At 47.9% G+C, this 24,558-nt stretch overlaps 1 protein-coding gene across 1 annotated transcript in view; it reads left to right on the forward strand.

Moving 5' to 3' along the window:
• LOC140721928 (E3 ubiquitin-protein ligase TRIM39-like) overlaps positions 1 to 10,140 on the forward strand; it is a 41,963-nt gene extending 31,823 nt beyond the window's left edge. Inside the window, 1 exon segment of the mRNA XM_073036751.1 lies at positions 9,521 to 10,140. Coding sequence (XP_072892852.1) covers positions 9,521 to 10,053 — 533 coding nt within the window. The 3' untranslated portion in view covers positions 10,054 to 10,140.
• The last annotated feature ends 14,418 nt before the right edge of the window (positions 10,141 to 24,558 follow it).

A 24,558-nucleotide genomic window follows, 5' to 3' on the forward strand; every position in this document is an offset into this window, starting at 1 on the left:
GAATCAGAAAGGACAGTAAATACGGTACTCAAGCTGTTGTATCTAAATGCACGTAGTGTAAGAAATAAAGTGGATGATCTTGTTGCACGATTACAAATGGCCAGGTATGATGTTGTGGCCATCACTGAATTGTGGCTGAAGGATGGTTGTAGTTGGGAGCTGAATGTCCAGGGTTACACATTATATCGGAGTGATAGGAAGGTAGACAGAGGGGGTGGTGTGGCTCTACTGGTAAAGAATGGCATCAAATCAGTAGAAGGATGTGACATAGGATCGGAAGATATTGAATCCTTGTGGGTTGAGTTCAGAAACAGCAAGGTTAAAAAGACCTTGATGGCAGTTATACACAGGCCTCCAACAGAGCTGGGCGGTGGACCACAGATTACAACAGGAAATAGAAAAGCTGTGTCAAAAGGGCAATGTTCTGGTAGTCATGGGAGATTTTAACTTGCAGGTTGATTGGGAAAATCGGGTTGATAATGGATCTCAAGAGTGAGTCTGTTGAATCCCTAAGAGATGGCATTTAAAGCAGTTTATCATTGAGCCTACTAGGGGATCAGCTATACTGGATTGGCTGTTACGTAATGAACCAGAGGCGATTAGGGAGCTGAAGGTAAAAAACCCTGAGGAACCAGTGATCACAGTATGATTGAGTTTAACTTGAAATTTGATAGAGAGAAAGTAAAGTAGCGGTTGATCTTTGAGACTTTCCCAGTAGATCCCGAAAAAAATTCAAAAATAAATACACAAATACTGTTGAAAGATTGATTCCGGGTTGCGGGGTTTTGTTCCGTTCTTTCTGTCCAGTGCGCATGTGTGTAGCTCCCCCGCATTACACAGTGTAATTCAACACGTACAAACACACTGGATGAACTCAGCAGGTCGGGCAGCGTCCGTTGAAATGAGCAGTCAACCTGCTGACTGCTGAGTTCATCCAGCTTGTTTGTACGTGTTGATGTGACCACAGCATCTGCAGTGTACTTTGTGTTTACACAGTGTAATTCAGTGGTCCCCAACCACCGGGCCGCGAGGAAACGATATCAGTCAGCTGCACCTTTCCTCACTCCCTGTCTTGCCCACTGTTCAACTTGAACCCACGCGAGGTCATCAGTCGCCTAAATGCAGTGATACCCTCGCGCCAGGAATCACTGGTTCGCCTCACTTGGCCGGCGAGAAGTGCTGTTGGTACTGGCCTGGAGCGCAGAGAGATGGGCGCCGCCTCTAAACCTGTTCACCACACCGAATGCTCGTGGGGAACCCAGTGCTAAAATATTCACAGACGATCTAATTCGGGCTTAGGGTTCCGTAAGTATCAGAGCAGCTACCTCGCTGCGATCTGCTGAAACAAACTTTTGTCGGCCGATAGATCCTACAAGGGGGGCGGGCGGGCGCCCTGTCACACTCCCCGCTCTGTCGCTTTCTCTGGACTGGAACCGGCACGGGGACCTCCGGCCCTGACCTTGTCCTCTCACCCCACCCACGACCAGCCGCACCCGGCCAGGGTGTCTGGCGGCGGGCGGGCGGGCGGAGGCTGCAGTTTGGGCCTGGAGGCTGTCTAATGAGGCAGTGAAATCCTCAAAACTGCTTCGGTACCTTGATTCCAAGCACCCCGCACTTAAAGACAAACCCGCTGAGTTTTTTTGAGCGGAGAAAACGTGAGCAAGTGGGACAAAAGCTAAGTGCCGAGAGCCGCGAAAACTAAATTGTGCAATAGACTGGACATAAGGAACCTGCTTCGAGTATCGCTGTATTCTAGTCGTGTTTAATCCCCCCTCCCTGTCGGCCGGTCGGCAAGAATATTGTCAATACTAAACCGGTCCGCGGTGCAAAAAAGGGTGTGTACCCCTGGTGTTTATACATTATTTCTACTTCCGGGTTGCGGGGTTTTACTTCCGATCTTTTCTGCCCCAGTGCGCATGTGTGTAACTAATCAATCTGGGGGTGGATGTCAACTTTGACTATGACCAAGGTAGGGGATCTTGGGCTTCAAAAGGTTGGTGATCACTATAGTAAAGGCTGACGTAGCAGTATTTCAGTGGAGTAAGGGAAATGACAGTGGTATGAGACAGGAGTTGGCCAAAGTAGATTGGAAAGAGCTGCTGACAGGGATGTCAGCAGAGCAGCAATGGTGTGTGTTTCTGGGGAAATGAGGAAGCTGCAGGACGTGAGTATGTTTTAATTTCTTCCAAAAACGAAGAAATACTCAAATTGTAAAATAGTACAACCATGACTGACAAGGGATGTCAAAACTATTGTAAAAGCAAAAGAAAAGACATACAACAAAGCAAAAATTTGTGGGATGATAGTGGATTGGGAAGTTTTTAAAAACCTACAGAGAGCAACTAGAAAAATCATTGGAAAGGAAAAGATGAAATGTGAAAGCAAGCTAGCAAATAATATCAAAGTGGATGGTAAAAGTTTTTCACGTATGTTAAAAATAAAAGAGAAATGAGAGTGGATATGGGACCGCCAGAAAATGAGGCAGGAAAAATAATAACAGGGGACAAGGAGATGGCGGATGAACTAAATGACTATTTTGCATCAGTCTTCACTGTGGAAGACACTAGCAGTATGCCTGATGTAGTGTGTGAAGGAAGAGAAGTGGGTGCAGTTACTATTACAAGAGAGAAGGTGCTCAAAAAGCTGAAAGACCTAAAGGTACATAAGTCACCTGGACCACAGGAACTGCACCCTAGGGTTCTGAAAGATGTAGCATTAGAGATTATGGGGGCATTAGAAATGACCTTTCAAAAATGATTGGAGTCTGGCATGGTGTCAGAGGAGTGGAAAATTCTTTAAGAAAGGAGAAAGGAAATTATAGACCAGTTAGCCTGACCTCAGTGTTTGAGAAGAAGTTTGAGTCAGTTGTTAAGGATGAGGTGATGGAGCACATGGTGATACAGGACAAGATGGTATAAAATCAGCATGGTTTCCTTCAGGGAAAATCCTGCCTGACAAACCTGTTGGAATTCTTTGAGCAGATTACAAGTAGGATAGATAAAGGGGATGTAGGGGATGTTGTATATTTGGACATACAGAAGGCCTTTGATAAGGTGCCACACATGAGGCTGCTTCCCAAGTTAAGAGCCCGTGGTATTATAGGGAAGTTGCTGACATGGTTAGACATTGGGAGGCAGGGCTTCAGGGAGCCTAGAAGCAGCACACGTAATTGTTAACAAGTACTGATGACCAGCTGCAGTTTTTGGAAATGGACCTACACAATCCACTATGACCCTGGAAAATGGTTCACCAAACGCAGGTATCGGCCGAAGTGGTGCCTTAGGGATGGCCTGATTAGGTTTTCCCACCACCTGGCACGTATGACACCTTCTACAGTAATTTCCAATATCTTTCCTCACGTTACACCAATAAAATTCCCTCATCATCCTGTGCACTGTTTTCTTTACTCCGAAATGTCCACCTAAAGGCATCTTATGGGCCAGGTTTAAAACTTAAGCCCTGTAAACTTTTGGAACCACTACCTGATGCACAATAGCCCAATCCTCACTTGCAGGCACAGTGGCTGATCTCCACTTCCTCATCAACACCCCATCTTTAAGGTAATATCCCACTGACTCTTTCTGAATTTCATCCTCAGAGAGAGCGCTCTCTTTTAAAGCCACAATTTCAGGATCTTGAATTTGTTCTTCTATAAATTCCCTCCTCAATAAAGACGTCTTTCTCACCTTACTTACTCTCCTCAGCCTTACTACCCTCTAAGTCCTGTTGGTTTAGGGACAGTAGGAAAGTCTAGATAAATCAATATTAGCATCAGCAGCCTTTTCCGACATGCTTCTAGTTACCACGCAGGGGGGATACACATCAGCATCTATGGGCGGGCCCTCAGCAGCAGCAGGCTCACTGGCTAGCTGAACTGCTGGGTAAACATGCCCACCTGCAAGGTCATTTCCGAGTAAGAGATCAACATTGTCTATCGGTAGTTCAGACCGCACCCCTATTGTGACTGGTCCAGATACCAAGTCGCATTTCAGAATTATCTTATGCAAAGGCACGGTTTCAGTCCCCTTTCCAATACCTTTGATAATATTCACCACCATATGACCATATAACAATTACAGCACGGAAACAGGCCATCTCGGCCCTTCTAGTCCGTGCTGAACACTTACTCTCAACGCCCCCGACTCTCAAATCTCCATCTCAGCACCGAACTCCAAAACACTCTTTAATATCAGTGACTGAAAAGCTCCAGTATCACTCCAGATTCTCACTGGAACCGGAGTTGATCCCTCCTTCACAGACACAAACCCATTTGAAATAAATCTCTCAAATCCCTCTTGAACTCGGTCAGACCCCTCCTTCTTCAGCGGTGGTGTTTTAACCGTCTGAACGCAGGCATTTGGGGTTCTCTCTCTCTCTGTCCCGTTTTCCCTTTTCATAGCAAAACAATTGGATGCTGCATGACCAGGCTTCCCACAAAAGTAACATTTGAAACTGGGAAATTTTTCTTTTGACTGCTTCCCTTCCTCCTGACTTTTATCACTAGTCCCCGGTTTACTCTCTGGTTTAGCCGGTGGGTTATCTTTGTTATCCCTGCTACTCCTTTGGTAGCTCTTGCTCGGGAAAAACTTTACCTTGTGGGTTAAAGCAGACTCGTCTGCTAACTTAGCAGACTCTGACAGGGTCTCAGCCTCTCTCTCATTCAGGTACGTCCTTATGTTGTCAGCGACCCGGGTTCATGTCCCGTTACTGCCTGTCAGGAGTTTGTACGTTCTCCCATGACCACGTGGGTTTCTTCCAGGTGCTCTAGTTGCACAGTCCAAACCTGTACTGGTTGGCAGGTTAATTGGTCATTGTAACTTGTCCCATGGTCAGGCTGGGATTAAATCAGGGGTTGCTGGGTGGTGGGGGTCATTGTAACTTGTCCCATGGTCAGGCTCGGATTAAATCCGGGGTATCTGGGTGGTGGGGGGTCATTGTAACTTGTCCCATGGTCAGGCTCGGATTAAATCAGGGGTTGCTGGGTGGTGGGGGGTCATTGTAACTTGTCCCATGGTCAGGCTCGGATTAAATCCGGGGTATCTGGGTGGTGGGGGGTCATTGTAACTTGTCCCATGGTCAGGCTCGGATTAAATCCGGGGTATCTGGGTGGTGGGGGGTCATTGTAACTTGTCCCATGGATAGGCTCGGATTAAATCAGGGGTGGCTGGGTGGTGGTGGGGGTCATTGTAACTGGTCCCATGGTCAGGCTCGGATTAAATGAGGGGTTGCTGGGTGGTGGGGGTCATTGTAACTTGTCCCATGGTTAGGCTCGGATTAAATCAGGGGTTGCTGGGTGGTGGGGGGTCATTGTAACTTGTCCCATGGTCAGGCTCGGATTAAATCAGGGGTTGCTGGGTGGTGGGGTCATTGTAGCTTGTCCCATGGTCAGGCTCGGATTAAATCAGGGGTTGCTGGGTGGTGGGGGTCATTGTAACTTGTCCCATGGTTAGGCTCGGATTAAATCAGGGGTTGCTGGGTGGTGGGGTCATTGTAACTTGTCCCATGGTTAGGCTCGGATTAAATCAGGGGTTGCTGGGTGGTGGGGGGTCATTGTAACTTGTCCCATGGTCAGGCTCGGATTAAATCAGGGGTTGCTGGGTGGTGGGGGTCATTGTAACTTGTCCCATGGTCAGGCTCGGATTAAATCAGGGGTTGCTGGGTAGTGGGGGTCATTGTAACTTGTCCCATGGTCAGGCTCGGATTAAATCAGGGTTTGCTGGGTGGTGGGGGTCATTGTAACTTGTCCCATGGTCAGTCTCGGATTAAATCAGGGCTGCTGGGTGGTGGGGGTCATTGTAACTTGTCCCCTGGTCAGGCTCGGATTAAATCGGGGTTACTGGGTGGTGGGGGTCAAAGGGCCGGAAGGGCCTATTCCGTGCTGTTTCTCAATAAATAAATTACAGCTGATGAAAGTGCAGTAGACATCGTCTCCATGGAGATTAGGGAGGGATTTGACAAGGTAGCAGAGAGTTAGATCACATGGGATACAGTACGATCTGGAATAGGATACAGAGTTGTCTGGGTGGAGTCCTGTGACCAGTGGTTGTGCTGCAGGGATCGGTGCTGGGTCCACTGTTTTTCATCATTCATATGAATGATTTGGAGAGAGTGTAGGTGACGTGTTTAGTAGGTTTGTGAAGGAATTGGTGGTTTCATGGACAGTGAAGAGGTTATTTATTTATTTAGAGACAGTGTGAAACAGGCCGTCCCAGACCAACGACCCGCTCCACCCAGCACCCCAACTATTTAAAACCAGCCTAATCACGGGGCAATGTACAATTACCATTTAACCTACAAACCATTATGTCTTTGTAAGAGCGTCACAGAGTGATAGAAACTAACAGCACAGGCCCTTCAGCCCATCTGGTCTATACCGAAGCATTTAAACTACCTGCTCCCACCGACCATGGTCCTCCAACTCCGACCATCCATGTACCGTCCAAACTTCTCTTAAATGTTTAAATCGAGCTTGCATGAACCACTTGCACTGGCAGCTCGTTCCACACTCTCACAACCCTCTAAATGAAGTAGTTTCCCCTCATCTTCCCCTTAAACTTTTCATCTTTCACCTTTAACCCATGACATCTGGTTGTAATCCCACCCAACCTCCATGGAAAAAGCCTGCTTGCATTTACCCTATCTATACCCCTCATAATTTTGTATACCTCTATCAAATTTCCCCTCAGTCTTCTATGTTACAGGAATAAAGTCCTAAACTATTCAATCTTTCCTTATGACTCAGGTCCTCCAGTCCCAGCTACATCCCTGGAAATTTTCTCTGTACTTTTTCAAACTTGTTTACATCCTTCCTGTAGGTAGGTGACCAAAATTGTACACAATATCCCAAATTAGGCCTCAACAACATCTCATACAACTTCAGCATAACATCCATCTACCTGTAACACCACTTTCGATGTATTCTGGACCTGTGTTCCCAGATCTGCTGTAGAACAGAGTCCTCAGTGCCCGACCATTCACTGTGAAAGACCGACACTGGGGTCCTACCGAAGAGCAACAGCTCACACTTGTCTGCATTAAATTCCAGCTGACAGTTTTCAGCCCATTTTCCCAGCTGCTCCAGATCCCACTGCAAGTAGATAGATAGATACTTTATTCATCCCCATGGGGAAATTCAACAGTTTTTCCAATGTCCCATACACTTATTGTAGCAAAACTAATCACATACAATACTTAACTCAGTAAAAATATGATATGCATCTAAAATCACCCTCTCAAAAAGCATTAATAATAGCTTTTAAAAAGTTCTTAAGTAGTTTACTTAAATACATTGAGTCCTAACCCCGGCACTTTAACATATCTTACTCCTGGCGGTTGAATTGTAAAGCCGAATGGCATTGGGGAGTATTGATCTCTTCATCCTGTCTGAGGAGCATTGCATCGATAGCAACCTGTCGCTGAAACTGCTTCTCTGTCTCTGGATGGTGCTATGTAGAGGATGTTCAGGGTTTTCCATAATTGACCGTAGCCTACTCAGCGCCCTTCGCTCTGCTACCGATGTTATACTCTCCAGTACTTTGCCCACGACAGAGCCCGCCTTCCTTACCAGCTTATTAAGACGTGAGGCGTCCCTCTTCTTAATGCTGCCTCCCCAACACGCCACCACAAAGAAGAGGGCGCTCTCCACAACTGACCTATAGAACATCTTCAGCATCTCACTACAAACATTGAATGACGCCAACCTTCTAAGGAAGTACAGTCGACTCTGTGCCTTCCTGCACAAGGCATCTGTGTTGGCAGTCCAGTCTAGCTTTTCGTGGTCTTCCTCGCTGTCCACTCCTCCCCAAACTGAGGGATGAATCGGGAGCACCCGGAGGAAATGCACGCGGTCCCGGGGAGAAAGTACAAACTCCTTACAGATGGTGTTGGAATTGAACTCTGAACTCCGGAACGCCCCGAGGTGCAACAGTATTGTGTTATCCTCTACATAACCTGTTGCTCATGGTTTATCCAAGATTACAACGAGATCTTGATTAATTGGGTCTCTGGGCCATTGGATGGAAATTGATTTTAATTCAGAGAGATGAGGGTGTTGCATTTTGGAAGGTAAACCAGGACAGGATTTACACATCAATCGGGGGCCCTGGAGAGTGTTGTGGAACAGAGAGACCAGGAGGTGATTGTCTTCATCAGTCAGAATACTGAGTACAGGATCTGGGACGTCACATTATGAGTGTACAAGACATTGGGAAGACCACATTTGGAGCAGAGTAACTCACACAAACTGCTGGAGGAACTCAGCAGGTCAGGCAGCAGCTCTGGATATGAATAAACACTCAATGATTTGGGCCAAGGTTTTGTGTGTGTTGCTTTGGATTTCCAGCATCTGCAGATTTTCTTGTCTTTATGATTTTGATCACCCTGTACAGTTCTGGTTATCTTTCTACAGGAAGGATGTCATTAAACTGAGAGGGTATAAAATAGATTTACAAGGATGTTACTGGGACTGGAGAGTTTGGGTTATAAGGAGAGGCTGAATATTCTGGGTCTTTTTCCTGGAGCTCAGGAGGCTGCCAAAGGAAACCGTGGAGGTGGATACAGTTACAATGATTTAAAAGACATCTGGACAGGGACGTGGGTGGGAAAGGGTTTAAAGGAATAATGCGCAAATACAGGTAAATGGAACTAGTTCATTCAAGCGAGTTGGTCGGCACGGATGAATTCTGCCTCTTTAAATGCCTCCAGCTGGATCCAGTTGTTGCTCCGCCCCTTCCTCACACCCGTTTCCACTATCTCCCGTCTTTCTTTCCAATCGAGGAAAGGTCTCGGCTTGACACATCAACTGTACATCTCCCTTATCACACGCTGCTTGACCCGCTGAGATTCTCCAGAATTTTGTGTTTGTTGAGGAAAAACCTCGGGAAGATGCCGGTTGTCCATCCGCTACGTTTGGGTAAAACCCCGGGAAAGGGTCCTGTCGCCCACCCGATCCCCGGGGCCGCGCTGCCCGAGTCTCCCCCCGATCCCCAGGGCCGCGCTGCCCGAGTCTCCCCCCTCCGATCCCCGGGGCCGCGCTGCCCGAGTCTCCCCCCCCCCCCGATCCCCAGGGCCGCGCTGCCCGAGTCTCCCCCCGATCCCCGGGGCCGCGCTGCCCGAGTCTCCCCCCTCCGATCCCCAGGGCCGCGCTGCCCAAGTCTCCCCCCGATCCCCAGGGCCGCGCTGCCCGAGTCTCCCCCCCCGATCCCGGGGCCGCGCTGCCCGAGTCTCCCCCCGATCCCCGGGGCCGCACTGCCCGAGTCTCCCCCCGATCCCCAGGGCCGCGCTGCCCGAGTCTCCCGCCCCCCCCCCCCCCCGATCCCGGGGCCGCGCTGCCCGAGTCTCCCCCCGATCCCCGGGGCCGCACTGCCCGAGTCTCCCCCCGATCCCCGGGGCCGCGCTGCCCGAGTCTCCCCGCGGTCCCCGGGGCCGCGCTGCCCGAGTCTCCCCCCGATCCCCGGGGCCGCGCTGCCCGAGTCTCCCCCCGATCCCCGGGGACTCTCTAATTCTCTGCTTCTCCCCCCAGTCTCTGTCACCCTGGATGTGGAAACGGCGCATCCGCTGCTCGAGGTGTCTGAGGATCGGAAGGGTGTGAGATTGACCGAGACCTGGAGGAATCTCCCTCACACCGGGAAGACGTTCACATACTGGGCTTGTGTGCTGGGATCGGAGGGATTCACATCGGGGAGACATTACTGGGAGGTGGAGGTGACGGGGAATCGGTGGTGGAGTCTGGGAGTCGCCGCAGCGTCTGTGGACAGGAAGGGAAAGTTCACAGAGAGTCCGGAGACCGGATTCTGGACCATCAAGCGGGTTAATGACGAGATGTGGGTTTACATCTCCCCTGAGTCCCGTCTCCTTGCCGGTCCCATCCCCAGGAGGGTGGGAGTTTATCTCAGTTACAAGTCCGGGACAGTTTCATTTTACAACGCGGAAACCAAGTCCCATCTCCACACCTTCACTGGGAATAAATTCACGGAGAAACTTTATCCTTTCTTCTGGTCTGTCTATAAAAACGAGTGGCTGAGAATCTGCTCCGGTTCCGCTCCGGGTCTGTAAACGGGTCGGGTCCCGGGACCGGCGTCAGGAGTAAGTCAGTGTAAATATAAATGTGCGGAGAGTGAAATAAACACGATTTGAGAATTATCGATCCATTAATGTTAACTCATTCACCACATCCGTCCACGGAACAGAAATACTGCGGATTCAGCAGCAGCCGCGGGCGGCGGGTCCTGAGCTCCCCGGCTCCCCCGGGTGCTAAAGTCCACCGGGACTGACAGGGTAACTGGGGCAAGTGGTGGTGGTGCTGACTGGGAGAGGGAGGTCAGGGTGAATCTTGGTAACACGGGACATGTAGTGATGGTAACACACAAAGCGCCTGGGTCTCCCAGCGTATCCAGTAACATCTATGGAGGGAAATGGGCAGTTGAGGGGTGGATCCAGGTGAGGGGTAATAGCTGAGGGAGGGGTGATAGATGAGGGACGGGTGGAAATGTGTCATAAATTGGGAGGTGAGAGGTGTCAGTGACAAACGGCTGAAGATTTTGGAATCTGACAGGAGGGGAAAGTGACCCCGGAGTAAAGGGAGGGAGGTGGGGAGGAGTGTGTGGGAGATGGGCAGATGGAGAGGTGGGGAGGAGTGTGTGGGGGGTGGGCAGAAGGAGAGGGTGGGGAGGAGTGTGTAGATGATGGGCAGATGGAGAGGTGGGGAGGAGTGTGTAGATGATGGGCAGATGGAGAGGTGGGGAGGAGTGTGTAGCTGATGGGCAGGTGGAGAGGGTGGGGAGGAGTGTGAGGGTGATGAGCAGATGGAGAGGGTGGGGAGCAGTGTGGGTGATGGGCAGATGGAGAGGATGGGGAAGGAGGGGAAAGAGAGGGGGTGATGGGGCTGGTGGAGCAGGAGGAGAGAGACAATTAAACAGGAAAAGTGACAGGGAACGACTTACAGAAGTTTGAAAGTTCGATGTTGATGCTGCCAGGTTGCCAATCACCCTGACGGAAAATGGGGAGCTGTTCCTCTAATTTACGAGACAAATAGAGTCGGGATTTCTACTTTGAATCAGATATTCAGTTTTGGAGCCAGTTTATATGCAGGAAATGCGGGGGGGAAAGCAGGTTGGTCAGGATCAGTGGAGAGAGGAACAGGCTTCACGTTCCACGTTGGTGACCTCTCCCGGAATTGATTCAAACACTGCCTGCTCTGTTGTGGGTTTCAAGTAATTTCTGTTTTGTTTTAGTTCTTCCAGCATCTGATTGAAGAAAAAATGGGAGTGCAGTGTAATTTTCTCCGGAAGGGGGATAAAGAAGGAGGAATGTGATAGGAGAGGGGAGTGGACCATTAGAGAAACCGATGCTCAGGTTGGAACTACCCGGAGAGGTACGGTGAAGGTGAGAGAGACGGGGACATGATATTTTGGAGCCGGAAGTGTGGCAACACATGCAGGCTGATCCCAGCACAATCCTCAGGCAGACTGTGTTGGTCATTGACGCAATGGAGAAATGTAAATGGTGAAGCCCCCTGTGTGTATTTGTGTATGATGGAGACAGAGAGAGAGTCTGAGATTTACTCCAGGCTCCCCAGGTAGATGCAGGGATGATGTTTCTGGTAACGGGGTCGTCAGGATGAGGAGACACAGTGAGGGGACGACCATTCAGAGGTGAATAAATGTATTTACACAGCTCACAATCTAACAGGGCTCTGCAGATTTACACATTAACATGTTGAGGAGAGACGTGGATAGAAACAGCATGAGCACAGGGAAGTGGTATTGATCATGTCTAATGGGAGAGCAGGTGTGAGGGGCTGAATGGCCTCCTTGCTTCTGTTTCTGATGTTCTTCAGAGCAGTGTACAGACTGACCAGAGGGAGGATAGAAGGGTCTGGGGAATAAATAGAGGTGTAAAGCAGGAGGGTGACAAGGTGATTAAATATCAATTATTTAAACTGTCAGGCAAATATCTTTGACACTGAAATGTGGGATCTTGATGCAGCAGAAGATTGTGAGGTGTTGGATACACTGGGATTACTCAAACACGGATGCAGGAAAACTTCCTGACTTCACCCCTGTACAGCCCTGCTCTGATGTGAGGTCCCACTCTTCCTAATGAGACTAATGGAGGTGACAGCACACACACCGGCCCTTCGACGTAACATGTCCCTGACAACCAAGGTGGCTTCCTCAGCACGTCCCATTTGACAGCATTTGGCCAGCATTCCTCTAAACGTTTTCAATCCAAATGTCCTAAAAATGTTTCAATTCTATCGGCCTCTACCATTTCCTCCGGCAGCTCATCCCATTTACCGACCACCGACTGTGGGGAAAATTTGCCACTCAGGTCCCCTGCTAATCTTTACCCTCTGAGCTTAACTCTATATCCTCTAGTTTTAGACTCCCCTCCCCTGGGGAAAGACCGTGACCATCGACCTCATCACTGCCCTGCAGGATTTCATCAATCACAATAATGTCCACCCTCAGTCTCCTTTGCTTCAGGGAAACAGTCCAGGTCGATCCAGATTCTCCTGAAGCCCTTGAGCCCCGGTAACATTCCTGTGAATCTTGTCTGCACACATTCCAGCTGAATGTCATCCTTTCTACAGCTCGGTGACCAGAACTGCACCCAGTACTCTGAGTGTGGTCTCCCCAATGTCTTGTACAGCTGTAACACGACAAACCATCTCATGTACTTAATCCCCGATCGATGAGGGCCAGCGTACCAGACCCCTTCTTCACTACACCGTCTACCTGTGTCTCTACTCTCAGGAACTATGTACTTGTTCCCCTGGGTGTTTCTATTCTACAACACTCCCCAGGGCCCTGACATTCACTGTGTATATTCCGAAAATTTCAGTTTCTGTGCCTGTTCCTGTGCTGTAATGTACTGTTGTCACTTTGCCCATTTCTATTTTGAATTCTTTCTGCCATTCCTTTGCCCATATTCCCAGTTGATTGAGGTCCTGTTGTAACTTTAGACAAACTTCACAGTCCACATCAGAAATTTCAGTTTCTGTGCCTCTTCGTGTGTCGTACTGTTGTATGTTCTCAGAGAACATTACATTCTCCTGTTTAGAAGAATGAGAGGAGATCTCGGGGAAGCGCAAAATCATTCAGGGCTCAACAGACAGGATGCAGGGAGGATGTTTCCCCTGTCGGAGGAGTTGAGGGTCAGGAGTCACTGTCACAGGATGGAGTGAACCCTCAGTGACTTCGCACACTCTGGATCTTTCAATGATTTCACGTTCCCTGGCCCCGAGCATCTTATTTTCACTGTGGATGTCCAGTCCCTGTACACCTTCATCCACCAGCAGGAAGGTCTCAGAGCTCTCTCTTTCTTTCTGGACACCCGTCCCAACCAGTTCCCTTCCACCACCACTCTCCTCCGTCTAACGGAACTTGTCCTCACTCTTAAAAATTTCTGTAATTTCCACCGTCTCCAACAGGATCCCACCACCAAACACATCTTTCCCTCTCCCCCACTTTCTGCTTTCAGCAGGGATCACTCCCTGCACGACTCGCGTCCATTTGTCCCTTCCCACTGAACTCCCTCCTGGCACTTCCAGGTGAGGAGACACTTCACCTGTGTGACAGGTGGGGTAACACACTGTGTTTGGTGCCTCTGGTGTGGCCTGTACATCGGTGAGACCCGACATAGATTGGGAACATAGTTTCACCCATCACCTCGTGTTTCTCCCCCTCGAACTTCCTCAACCGTCTGAGGTGAAAGAGGCGCTGTTGTGTACAGACCACGTGAGTTCCTCAGTGACGTGGATGCTGAGGAACTTGAAGCTGTTTCCCCCCACAACCCCAGATCCAGTGATTCAATAGGGGTTAGCCCGTCTCCATCCCTCCTGTAATCCACAACCAGCTCCTTTGTGTTTGTGACATTGAGGGAGAGGTTGTTTTCTTGACACCACTGTGTCAGAGAGATGACTCCTACCCTGTAGGCCACCTCGCTATTGTTTGAGATTAGGCCAATCAATGTAGTGTCGTCAGCAAATTTAATCAGCAGATTGGAGCTGTGGGTGTCGACACAGCCCTGAGGAGCTCGTGTGTTGAGAGTCGGAGGGGTCGATGTGAGGGAGCTGCTGGCGATCTGACAGGAAGTCCTGGATCCAGATGCACAAGGCAGAGGTTTCTGAGCTGCCTGTCGAGCCTGGAGGGAATTGTGTTGAATGCTGTAGTCCAAGAACAGCATTCTCACATAAGCATCATTCTTCTCCAGATACGTAAGGACGGTATGTCGAGCAGTGGCTATTGCATCATCTGTTGATCGGTTGTGAATTGTAGGGGGTCCGGTGGGTGGTAGCAAGCTGTAGATGTAGTCCTTGAGCAAACTCTCAAAGCATTTGCTTATCATTGAGGTGAGTGCAACAGGACGTTAGTCGTTCGGGCTTGTTACCTTGGTCTTGTTTGTTACAGGGACGATGGAGGATAATTTGAAGCAGGAAGGTGCTCCACACTGGGAGAGGGAGAGGATAACAATTTCCAGCACTGCGGATTTTCCCTTGTTTCTCGTTTCACGGTGCAGGATCCCCACCTGCTGCCGGGAACCGGTACTGCAGGAAGAGCAGAACACAATGCTGTAACTCGGCTGGAATGTGGGCATTGGTAGCTGGGCCAACATTAACTGCCCACCGACTGCCCAGAAGAAAGTCGAAATGAGGTACTTGTGGCCCACTCATACACAGACAGATCGCTAAACCGAGGAAGGAATCAGAATCAAATCAGGTTTATTATCACCGGCATGTGTTGTGAAATTGTTAACTTAGCAGCAGCAGTTCAATGCAATAGATCATACAGAAGAACAAAAACTAATAAGTAAATAAATAAGTAAATCAATTACAGTATACGTATAACCAAAAAACCGTATAACAATTATAGCACGGGAACAGGTCATCTCGGCCCTTCTAGTCCACGCTGAACGCTTACTTTCATCTAATCCCATCGACCTGCACTCATGCCATAACCCACCATTCCTTTCCTGTCCATATTCCTATCCAATTTTACTTTAAATGACAATACCGAACCTGCCTCTACCATTTCTACTGGAAGCTCGTTCCACACAGCTACCACTCTCTGAGTAAAGAAATTCCCCCTCGTGTTACCCTTAAACTTTTGTCCCCTAATTCTCAGATCATGTCCTCTTGTTTCAATCTCCCCTACTCTCAGTGGAAAATGCCTAACCACATCAACTCTATCTAACCCCCTCATAATTTTAAATTCCTCTATCAAGTCCCCCCTCAACCTTCTACACTCCAAAGAATAAAGAACTAACTTGTTCAGCCTTTCCCTGTAACTTAGGTGCTGAAGCCCAGGTAACATTCTAGTAAATCTTCTCTGTACTCTCTCTATTTTGTTGATATCTTTCCTATAATTCGGTGTCCAGAACTGTACACAACACTCCAAATTTGGCCTTACCACTGCCTTGTACAATTTTAACATTATATCCCAACTCCTATACTCAATGCTCTGATTTATAAAGGCCAGCATACCAAAAGCTTTCGTCACCACCCTATCCACATGAGATTCCACCTTCAGGGAACTATGCACCATTATTCCTAGATCACTCTGTTCTACTGCATTCTTCAATGCCCTACCATTTACAATGTATGTCCTATTTGGATTATTCCTACCAAAATGTAGGACCTCACACTTATCAGCATTAAACTCCATCTGCCATTGTTCAGCCCACTCTTCTAACTGGCCTAAATCTCTCTGCAAGCTTTGAAAACCTACTTCATTATCCACAACACCACCTACCTTAGTATCATCTGCATACTTACTAATCCAATTTACCACCCCATCATCCAGATCATTAATGTATATGACAAACAACATTGGACCCAGTACAGATCCCTGAGGCACACCACTAGTCTCCAGCCTCCAACCTGACAAACAGTTATCCACCACTACTCTGTGGCATCTCCCATCCAGCCACTATTGAATCCATTTTACTACTTCAATATCAATACCTAACGATTGAATCTTCCTAAATAACCTTCTGTGCGGAACCTTGTCAAAGGCTTTACTGAAGTCCATATAGACAACATCTACTGCTTTATCCTCGTCAACTTTCTTCGTAACCTCTTCAAAAAATTCAATAAGATCAGCCAAACATGACCTTCCGCACACAAATCCATGCTGACTATTCCTAATCAGACCCTGTCTATCCAGATAATATTGACTAGATTAAAAATTGTGCAAAAGCAATTATATTAAAAAGTTGAGGTGGTGTTCACAGGGTCAGTGTCCATTTAGGAATCGAATGGGAGAGGGGCAGAAACTGTTCCTGAATCACTGAGTGTGTGCCCTCATGCTTCCGTACCTCCTTCCAGATGGTAACAAGGAGAAGAGGACATGTCCTGGGTGATGGGTGTCCATAATGATGGACGCTGCCTTTCTGAGGCACCGCTCCTTGAAAATGTTTTGAATACCATGGAGTCTAGTAGCCAAGATGGAGCTGACTAATTCTACAACTTTATGTTGCTGCTTTTGATCCCATGCAGTCACACCGTCCCCAAACCAGACAGTGATGCAGCCCGTCAAAATGCTCTCCATGGTACATCTATAGAAGTTTTCAACTGGTTTAGGTGACATACCAAATCTCCTCAAAATCCCAATGAAAAATAGCTCCTGTTCTGGTTAGACCAGATTAGATCTTCAGAGAGCTGACACCCAGGAGCCAATTGCTCACTCTCTCCGCTTCTGATCCCTCTATGAGGATTGATTCATGTTCCCTCGTCCTAACCTTTCTGAAGTCCACAATCAGTTCTTTGGTCTTACTGACGTTGAGTGCAAGGTTGTTGCTATAACTCCACTCAACTAGCTGGAATATCTCACTCCTGTACTCCCTCTCGTCACCACCTGAGATCCTACCAACAATGGTTCTATCATCAGCAAATTCACAGATGGCATTAGAGCTTTACCCAGCCACACAGAGAAAGTAGAGCTGTGGGTGAGCACACGTCCCTGTTGTGTGCCAGCGTTGATCATCAGCGAGGTGGAGATATTATTACCAATCCGCACATATTGTGGTCTTCCAGTTTGGAAGTCAATGATCCAGATGCAGAGGGAGATACAGAGACTCAGGTTCCGTAGCTTATTGATCAGGACTGTAGGAATGATAGTGTTAAACGCTGAGCTACAGTGAATGAACAGCATCCTGACGGAGGTACTGCGAGAGGTTGAAAATGTACCTGCCAGTTGGTTGGCACAAGTTTTCAGAGCATGACCAGGTAGTCCAACAGGGCCTGCTGCCTGGCGAGGGTTCTCCCTCCGGAAAGCCAGCCTGACATCGGCCTCCGAGACAGAGATCACAGAGTCACCAGGTGCATCTTTCAAAGCGGGCATAGAAGGCGTTGAGCTCATCTGGTAGTGAAGCATCGGTGCCAGTCATACTATGGGGTTTCGCTTTGTAGGAAGTAATGTCCTGCGAACCCTGCCAGAGTTGCCATGCATCCGATGTTGCCTACAGCTTTGCTCAGAATTATTTCGTCACTCTTGAAACAGCCCTCCACAAGTCTGACTGGCTTTCTGGTTCAGACCTGGGTTGCCAAGACTCATACCACAGATCTAGCCCTCAGCAGACGACATACCTCCTGGTTCATCCACGGCTTTTGGTTTGGAAATGTACGGCAAATTTTAATAGGCACACACTCATCCACACAGGTTTTAATGAAGCCGGCATTAAATAACTGCGGCAGACTCATCTGGATTCGAAGATGGATCCCTGAATACAGTCCAGGCCACCGATTCAAAGCAGTCCTGTAGGCGCTCCTGTGCTTCCCTTGTCCAAACCTTCTTGGTCCTCACTGCTGGTGCTGCAGTCTTCAGTCTCTGCCTGTACTCAGGGAGTAGAAGTACAGACAGGTGATCAGGCTTCCCGAAGTGAGGTTCTGCTGTTTCGTGTTTAGCACAGAATTCATTTCCTTCACTTCCACCATTTCCCCCACCCCCATTAAACTGTTTACTGCCTGGTCTTCTGTTAACTATCCTCTGTTAAACCGTTCATGGTGTGAAACTCCTCCGTTCACTCTCCCCTCGTCCTTTCTAGCTCACTTCCTTCACTGCTTTGTAAACCTGAAGCAGAATTTAAGTTTTCTGCCATTGTCTGTGCTTGTATTGCTGCTGAAAGTGTTTCATTGCAAACATGAGCTGCTGGAGATGGTGGGGTGTCTGATTCCTCAGCGGGGTTAGGGGTCAGGCAGCATCTATGGAGGGAGATGGACAGTCATCATTTCCCCTCAAAACCCTTCCTCTGAACAGAACTGGACTGCCTGTTTCCCTCCACAGATACCGCCTGGCCCACTGACACTCCTCCAGCATTTTGTGTGTTGCTCTGGATTCCAGCATCTGCAGCCTGTGGTGCCTCCAGACTGTAACGATGCCTTGTACACACCACAATAAATTCGGCAGGACTTCACCTGATCTCTCTTTGCTTGGAGGACAGCCCTCTTCCCTCCTCCCCAGTCTTTTTGCACAATCAAAATCCCTCACTCCACACATGTCTGTCCTGTAGGGAGCATTCATTCCAGTCACATACCGACAGTGTGAGGTACCATTGCACGGGATCGGAAACCATCACAGAGGTTTGAAAGCTCAGCCGGCTCCATCGTGGCTCTAGCCTCCCCACCATTATGGATATCTTCAAATGAGGCTGCCTCCAGAGTGTGGAGTCCATCATTAAAATCCTCGCCATCCAGGACAAGTTCTCCGATGCCATCAGGGGAGGGTACAGGAGCCTGAAGACACATTTGATGTTTTCGGGACACTTTGTTCTTTCCGCCATCACATTTCTGAATGGACCATCAGCAGTCTCACTACTCTGCACCACGGATTTATTTCTTATTGTAACGTACAGTTAAATTATTTACTGCGCTCTCCTGCTGCCGCAGACCAATAAATTTCACAACATATGTCAGTGATAATAAACCTGATTCTGATTCTAGTTCTTGACCCACACTGGGAAATCCTGTCTTCCTAAAGTGCGGTGAGCAGAATTGGAACCAAGTCTCTATCGCTCAGCTGCGGAGACGTTCCCATTGTTTGTCATTTCCCTGCCAGAGTTTCTGTTCACAGCTTTTGCTCTCAGCTTTCCTGCCTTGCTCACCTGTCATCTCTTTCAGAAGAGATATGACTCACCAGTCTCCCCCACCCCCACGCATAGTGCTGATATATTTTTCTCTTGTCCCCTGTCTCACCCAATAACCTGGCATTCCATTTGTTAATCATTACAGCGCCTTGTGTGGGTTAAGTCTGGTAACACACGACTGTAATTCTATCCCGTTGCCTTCTCATTCTGAAACTTGGCTTCCTTCAAAACCTGTTGACCTAAATTTGCTCTTCACTCTTTGACAGCCAGTTTCAAGTCAGCTGCTGTTCAAAGTGTCTTACTGTTGTACTCCAGGGACGATCGGTTCCCTTCCCTGGCCCATTTTGTCCCTCATCCTTCACTCCTGGGTCGGGTGGCTTGACGATCAGCTTAGCGGGGGAAACTCTGGGACGGTGATATTGCCAAGAATCTGAAGTCTCGTCCAGTCCAGAGGGGGTAAGGAAGGCAGCTGTCCTCCCTGAACAGCATTTGTGAATTTAAATTGGCTTTGCCTGTCACACTGAAACATACAGTGAAATGGGTCGTTTGTGTCGGTCACCAACACATTCTGAGGCTGTGCTCCCGGCGAGAGTCACCACTCTTCTGGCCCCAACACAGCACGTCCACAACTTACTGACCCCAACCTATACATCGTTGGAATGTGGGAGGAAACCGGAGCATCCGGAGGAAACACACACGGTCACAGGAAGAATCTACAAACTCCTTACAGACAGCAGCGGGAATTGACCCCGGGCACAGGCTCTGAAATAGTGTTACGTTAACGACTGGGCTACCGTGACACCCGAATTGGGAGGATTTTTACAACAATCCTGTAAAAATGTCACTGTCACCGATGCTAGTGTTTACTTAAGGCAAGATTTAGTTGATATTACAACCTTAGTCAATAGTGATAAGGTTCGAACTCTTGTGAGATGGGTAAGAGTTAACAGGAATCTGAGGGACAGTGTTTTCACCTGGAGGGCAGTCAGCATAAACCATAGGAAGTATTTCCCAGGTCAGCAATGGCTAATACGAGGGGGCATCATTTTAAGAAGAATGGAGGAAGGTCTGGGGGGGTTGTCAGAGGTAGATTTTTACACAGAGATTGGTGGGTGCGTGGAACGCTCTGCAAGGGTGGTGGTGGAGGCAGATACATTCGGGGCATTTAAGATGCTCAGACAAGCACGAGGATGAAGGAAAAGTGGAGAGCTATGTGGAAGGAAGGGTTATGTTTATGGTAGAGCAGGCTAAAATGTCAGCACTCCATCATTAGGTGAAGCACCTGTACTGTGTTGTATTTATGGAGAGAAATAAATAGTCGATATTTTGGGCCGAGACCCTTCATCAGTATCTCAAATCATCGCACACTGATGAATGGTCTCGACCTGAAAAGCCGAGTCTTAATTTGACTCCAAAGATGCTGCCTGACCTGCTGAGTTCCTCTGTTACGTACCCCGTCACTGGGCTAACAAACCTGCAGAAATGGAATGGTATGTTGGAGTCTGGTGGTACTGTAACTAAAGGTGTTTATTAGTAAACTAAGTAATACAGTATCAAAAATGCAAATATACATATAAAACAGGTTAGCAATAATAAAAACAGAAGTGTAGGAATAAGAATCAAAACCAAGCTCTATCGTAGTCTAGGGGTAAATGAATAGTCTTAAGCTAATGCAGAGTTCAGTTCAGTTCAGTTTGGGTTGAGGTAGTTGCTGTTGTGACGTGAGAGAGAGAGAGAGAGAGAGAGAGAGAGAGAGAGAGAGAGAGAGAGAGAGAGAGAGAGATAGATAGAGAGAGAGAGAGAGAGAGATAGAGCGAGAGAGAGAGAGATAGAGAGAGCGAGAGAGAGATAGAGAGAGAGGGAGAGAGGGAGAGAGAGATAGAGAGATAGAGAGAGAGGGAGAGTGAGAGAGCGAGAGAGAAAGAGAGAGAGAGAGATGTGAGCAGATGCAGCAGACAAACCTTCCGTTGTCTTCTTATTCCGTTGTACCGTTGTGGTCATTTGGTTATGACCCCTCCATTCTCGGCCAGACCGTTCTTCTGTGGTGGACTCGTCACTCTGGCATGAGTGGACACACACACAAGTCCCCACCGGTCCTGCCGTCACACTGTGAGCTTTGTGACTGATCTCCTGATTCGGTCCTCCAAGCCCCCACCTTCCTGTGGGTGCACAACACTCTTGCAGTGTCTCGTGGCGTGTCTGCCGGTGTCTCAGCAGACCCGTCTTTTATCTCCCCTGACGGGGTACCAGCCATTCATCAACTCCATGACCATCCAACTGGCCAGTCCCTGCTGTCTCCGCAGGGATGTTAACGAGCAAAGCAGTGTCCTTGCAGCAAAAGGTAAATAATCAGTGAAGAAGCCATAATACTAAATCATGTCTCTGTCTCTCTCTCTCTTATCTGTATCAGATGCCTCTCCCTCTGTTCTTCATCTCTCTCTCTCTTTAACAGCATAGTTCACAGGGGGGTCAACTCTGGACCCTATCTCCATCTGGTTTTCTCATCACACAGAACACTCCATTTTGTGAGTATTACTCTGGATTTCCAGTATCTGCAGAATCTTGTGTGTTCATACGTAACAAGCTGAAAACATCCGAAATGGCTCTTTAGTTTGGTGTTGTTTGTGTGATTAACACTGGCCAGGGTGTTGGGGTTGACTCTGTGTTGCCCTCAGTACCAGCACTCAAAGTTCAGTAACATTCATTGTCAAAGTACCTGTATGTTACCGTATACCACCTTGAAATTCATTTTCATGCCGGCATTTACAGAAAAATAAAGAAAACAATAAAATTTCTGTTGTAGTATTTTGTGTGTGAGTTGTTCTGAATTCCCAGTGTCTCCAGAATCTCTTCTGTCACTGATTGCCCAAGACCTCTTGGAGAAGAGGTACAGAACCCCGAGGATCCACACTCAATGATTCAGAAACAGCTTCTTCCCCTCCTCCATCAGATCTTTGAATGGTCCTATATGAACACAATGTCCGTGAGCCCATGAACGATTCAGATTCCGATTCTTTTTATCACACCTACATCAAAACTTACAGAGATGTGTGTCCTTTGTTTAAAGACCAACACAACCGAGGATTTGTTGAGACAGCTCGAAAGTATCACCACACATTCCGCCATAGGGTGCCCAGAACGGTCAGAACAACAACACAACAAAAACAAGACCACAACAACAGAACAAACCTCTTTCCCACCCTCTCTCTCACACACACACTTCCAACCACAGGACAGGGCACCTCTAGGCCTTCAGTCCTTGGCTCTGTCAGGCTCTCTCTAGGCCTTTGGTCCTTGGTGTTGGACAGGCTTCCTCTGGGCCTTCGGTCCTTGGCGTTGGACAGGCTGCCTCTAGGCCTTCAGTCCTTGGCTCTGTCAGGCTCCCTCTAGGCCTTTGGTCCTTGGCGTTGGACAGGCTGCCTCTGGGCCTGCCACAGGACAGGCCGCCTCTAGGCCTTCAGTCCTTGACTACAAACTCACATCCTGGCTCAGACTCGCAGACAATAGACCTCTGACTCCGGACAATCTAACCCATCGGACCTCTGTATTTTCTTCTTTATTCCTTTTTATTACACTGTATTTACCTTTGTAGTTTATAGTGTTTCTATGTCATCACACTTAACCCTTTTCTCGCTGTTTCCATCAGGCAGAAGGTACAAGTGTCACGACTGGCCACTCCACCACATTCAAAACAGCTCCTACCCCTCAACCATCAGTTTCTTTCACAAAAGGGGATAAATACACTCATTCTGCTTCCGGTGTTCCCACAGCCAATTGTCTCATTTTACAAATTCTTTATGTTGTTATTTCATGATCATTATTTATTGCTAGTTATTTATATTTGCGTTGGCACGGTTTGTTGTCCGTTGATCCTGTTTACATACTGTTCTATAGATTTGCTCAGTGTGCCCACAGAAGAAGAATCTCGGGGTTGTGTGTGGAGACGTGTCTGTACTCTGATCATAAAGTTTACTTTCACTTTGAACTTTGCTGCTGCAAAACCACACATGTAAGCGGTGATGATGAATCTGTGACCCTGAGGATTGGATTCAGTCCTGGGGAGGAGGGCCACGCTTCAAGGAAAATGTGCAGGATGTAGAGAGAGTGCAGAAATGTTTGACTGGAATTAGTCCGGGGATGAGAGATGGTCGTTCCATGCATAGTCTGGAGACCCTGGGGTTATTCCACATGGAGCAGAAGAGGATCTGATAGGTAAGACCATGAGGGATCGCGGGAAGGGTTTGGAGAGGATGCGGAAGAGGTTTACCAGGGAACTGCCTGGATTACACAACACGATAACAGGAGGCTGGGTTGTTTTCCCAGGAGCGACGGAGTCTGAAGGGAGATCTGATAGAGATTATGAGAGGAACAGATAGAGTAGACCATAGGTCGGCAACCCGCGGCTCTTTCATCTCTGTGCTGCGGCTCCCTGTGGCTTTGGAAAATAAATGATGAGTATTTAATTAAAATGTATTGTATGTTAGTTTGTTAGTTTTTGAAATGTAATTCTAATTTGAAGATTATGGTGATCTTGTACAATCTAAATAAAACGTGTTTTTTGTCGCTATTAATATACGTCACCACTGCCAATGCCTGACACCCGCCAGTGCGCGATTTCTTTAATTTTTCGATCCAAGGTAGGCTAACTATGGAGAATTCTAGAAAAAGAAAAGTGACTGAAGAAAACAGAACGTTTAATGATACGTGGGCAGATTCATTTGCTTTCACTGCTGACGAGACTGGTTTACCGGTATGCTTAATATGCAATGAGAAACTAGCAAACAACAAAAAGTCAAATGTCGCAAGACATTTCCAGAATAAACACGCAGCCTTTGCTCAAAAATATCCGGATGGAGATGAGAGAAAAAAAAGCCGTTTTGGAACTGATGCGGAAGGTTGATCTGAGCAAAAATCATTTCAAGAAGTGGATGAAGTCTGGAAAATCAACCACATATGCTAGTTTTGTTGCCGCTCAGGAAATAGTCAGGCACGGGAAGCAGTTTACAGATGGTGAATATATAAAAGAATCTTTCATTAAGATTTCAGGACATATATTCACGGACTTTAAAAACAAGAGTGAAATTGTGCAGAAAATCAGGGATATGCCCCTCTCTGCAAGGACTGTCAAAGACAGAACCATAAAAATGGCAGAAGACATCACAAGACAGCAAATTAAAGACATCAACTCAGCTGTGGCCTACTCGATTGCCTGTGACGAGTCTAAAGACAAAGGTGATATTGAACAAATAGCGCTGTTCTGCCGGGCCACAGGAAGAAATGATTGAGTTGATACCTCTAAAAGGCCAAACACGGGGGGAGGACATCTGTGAGGCTGTCTTGAATTGTTTAAGAGCCAAAGGAATAAAGACCACCCACCTGGTGTCAGTAGCTACTGATGGGGCACCAAGTATGACAGGAGCGCACAAGGGATTTGTGGCTTTACTGCAGAAGTCGCTGGACAGAAAGCTGCTGACT

The sequence above is a fragment of the Hemitrygon akajei genome, chromosome 2 (assembly GCF_048418815.1).
Source record: "Hemitrygon akajei chromosome 2, sHemAka1.3, whole genome shotgun sequence".
NCBI classification, from domain to species: domain Eukaryota; kingdom Metazoa; phylum Chordata; class Chondrichthyes; order Myliobatiformes; family Dasyatidae; genus Hemitrygon; species Hemitrygon akajei.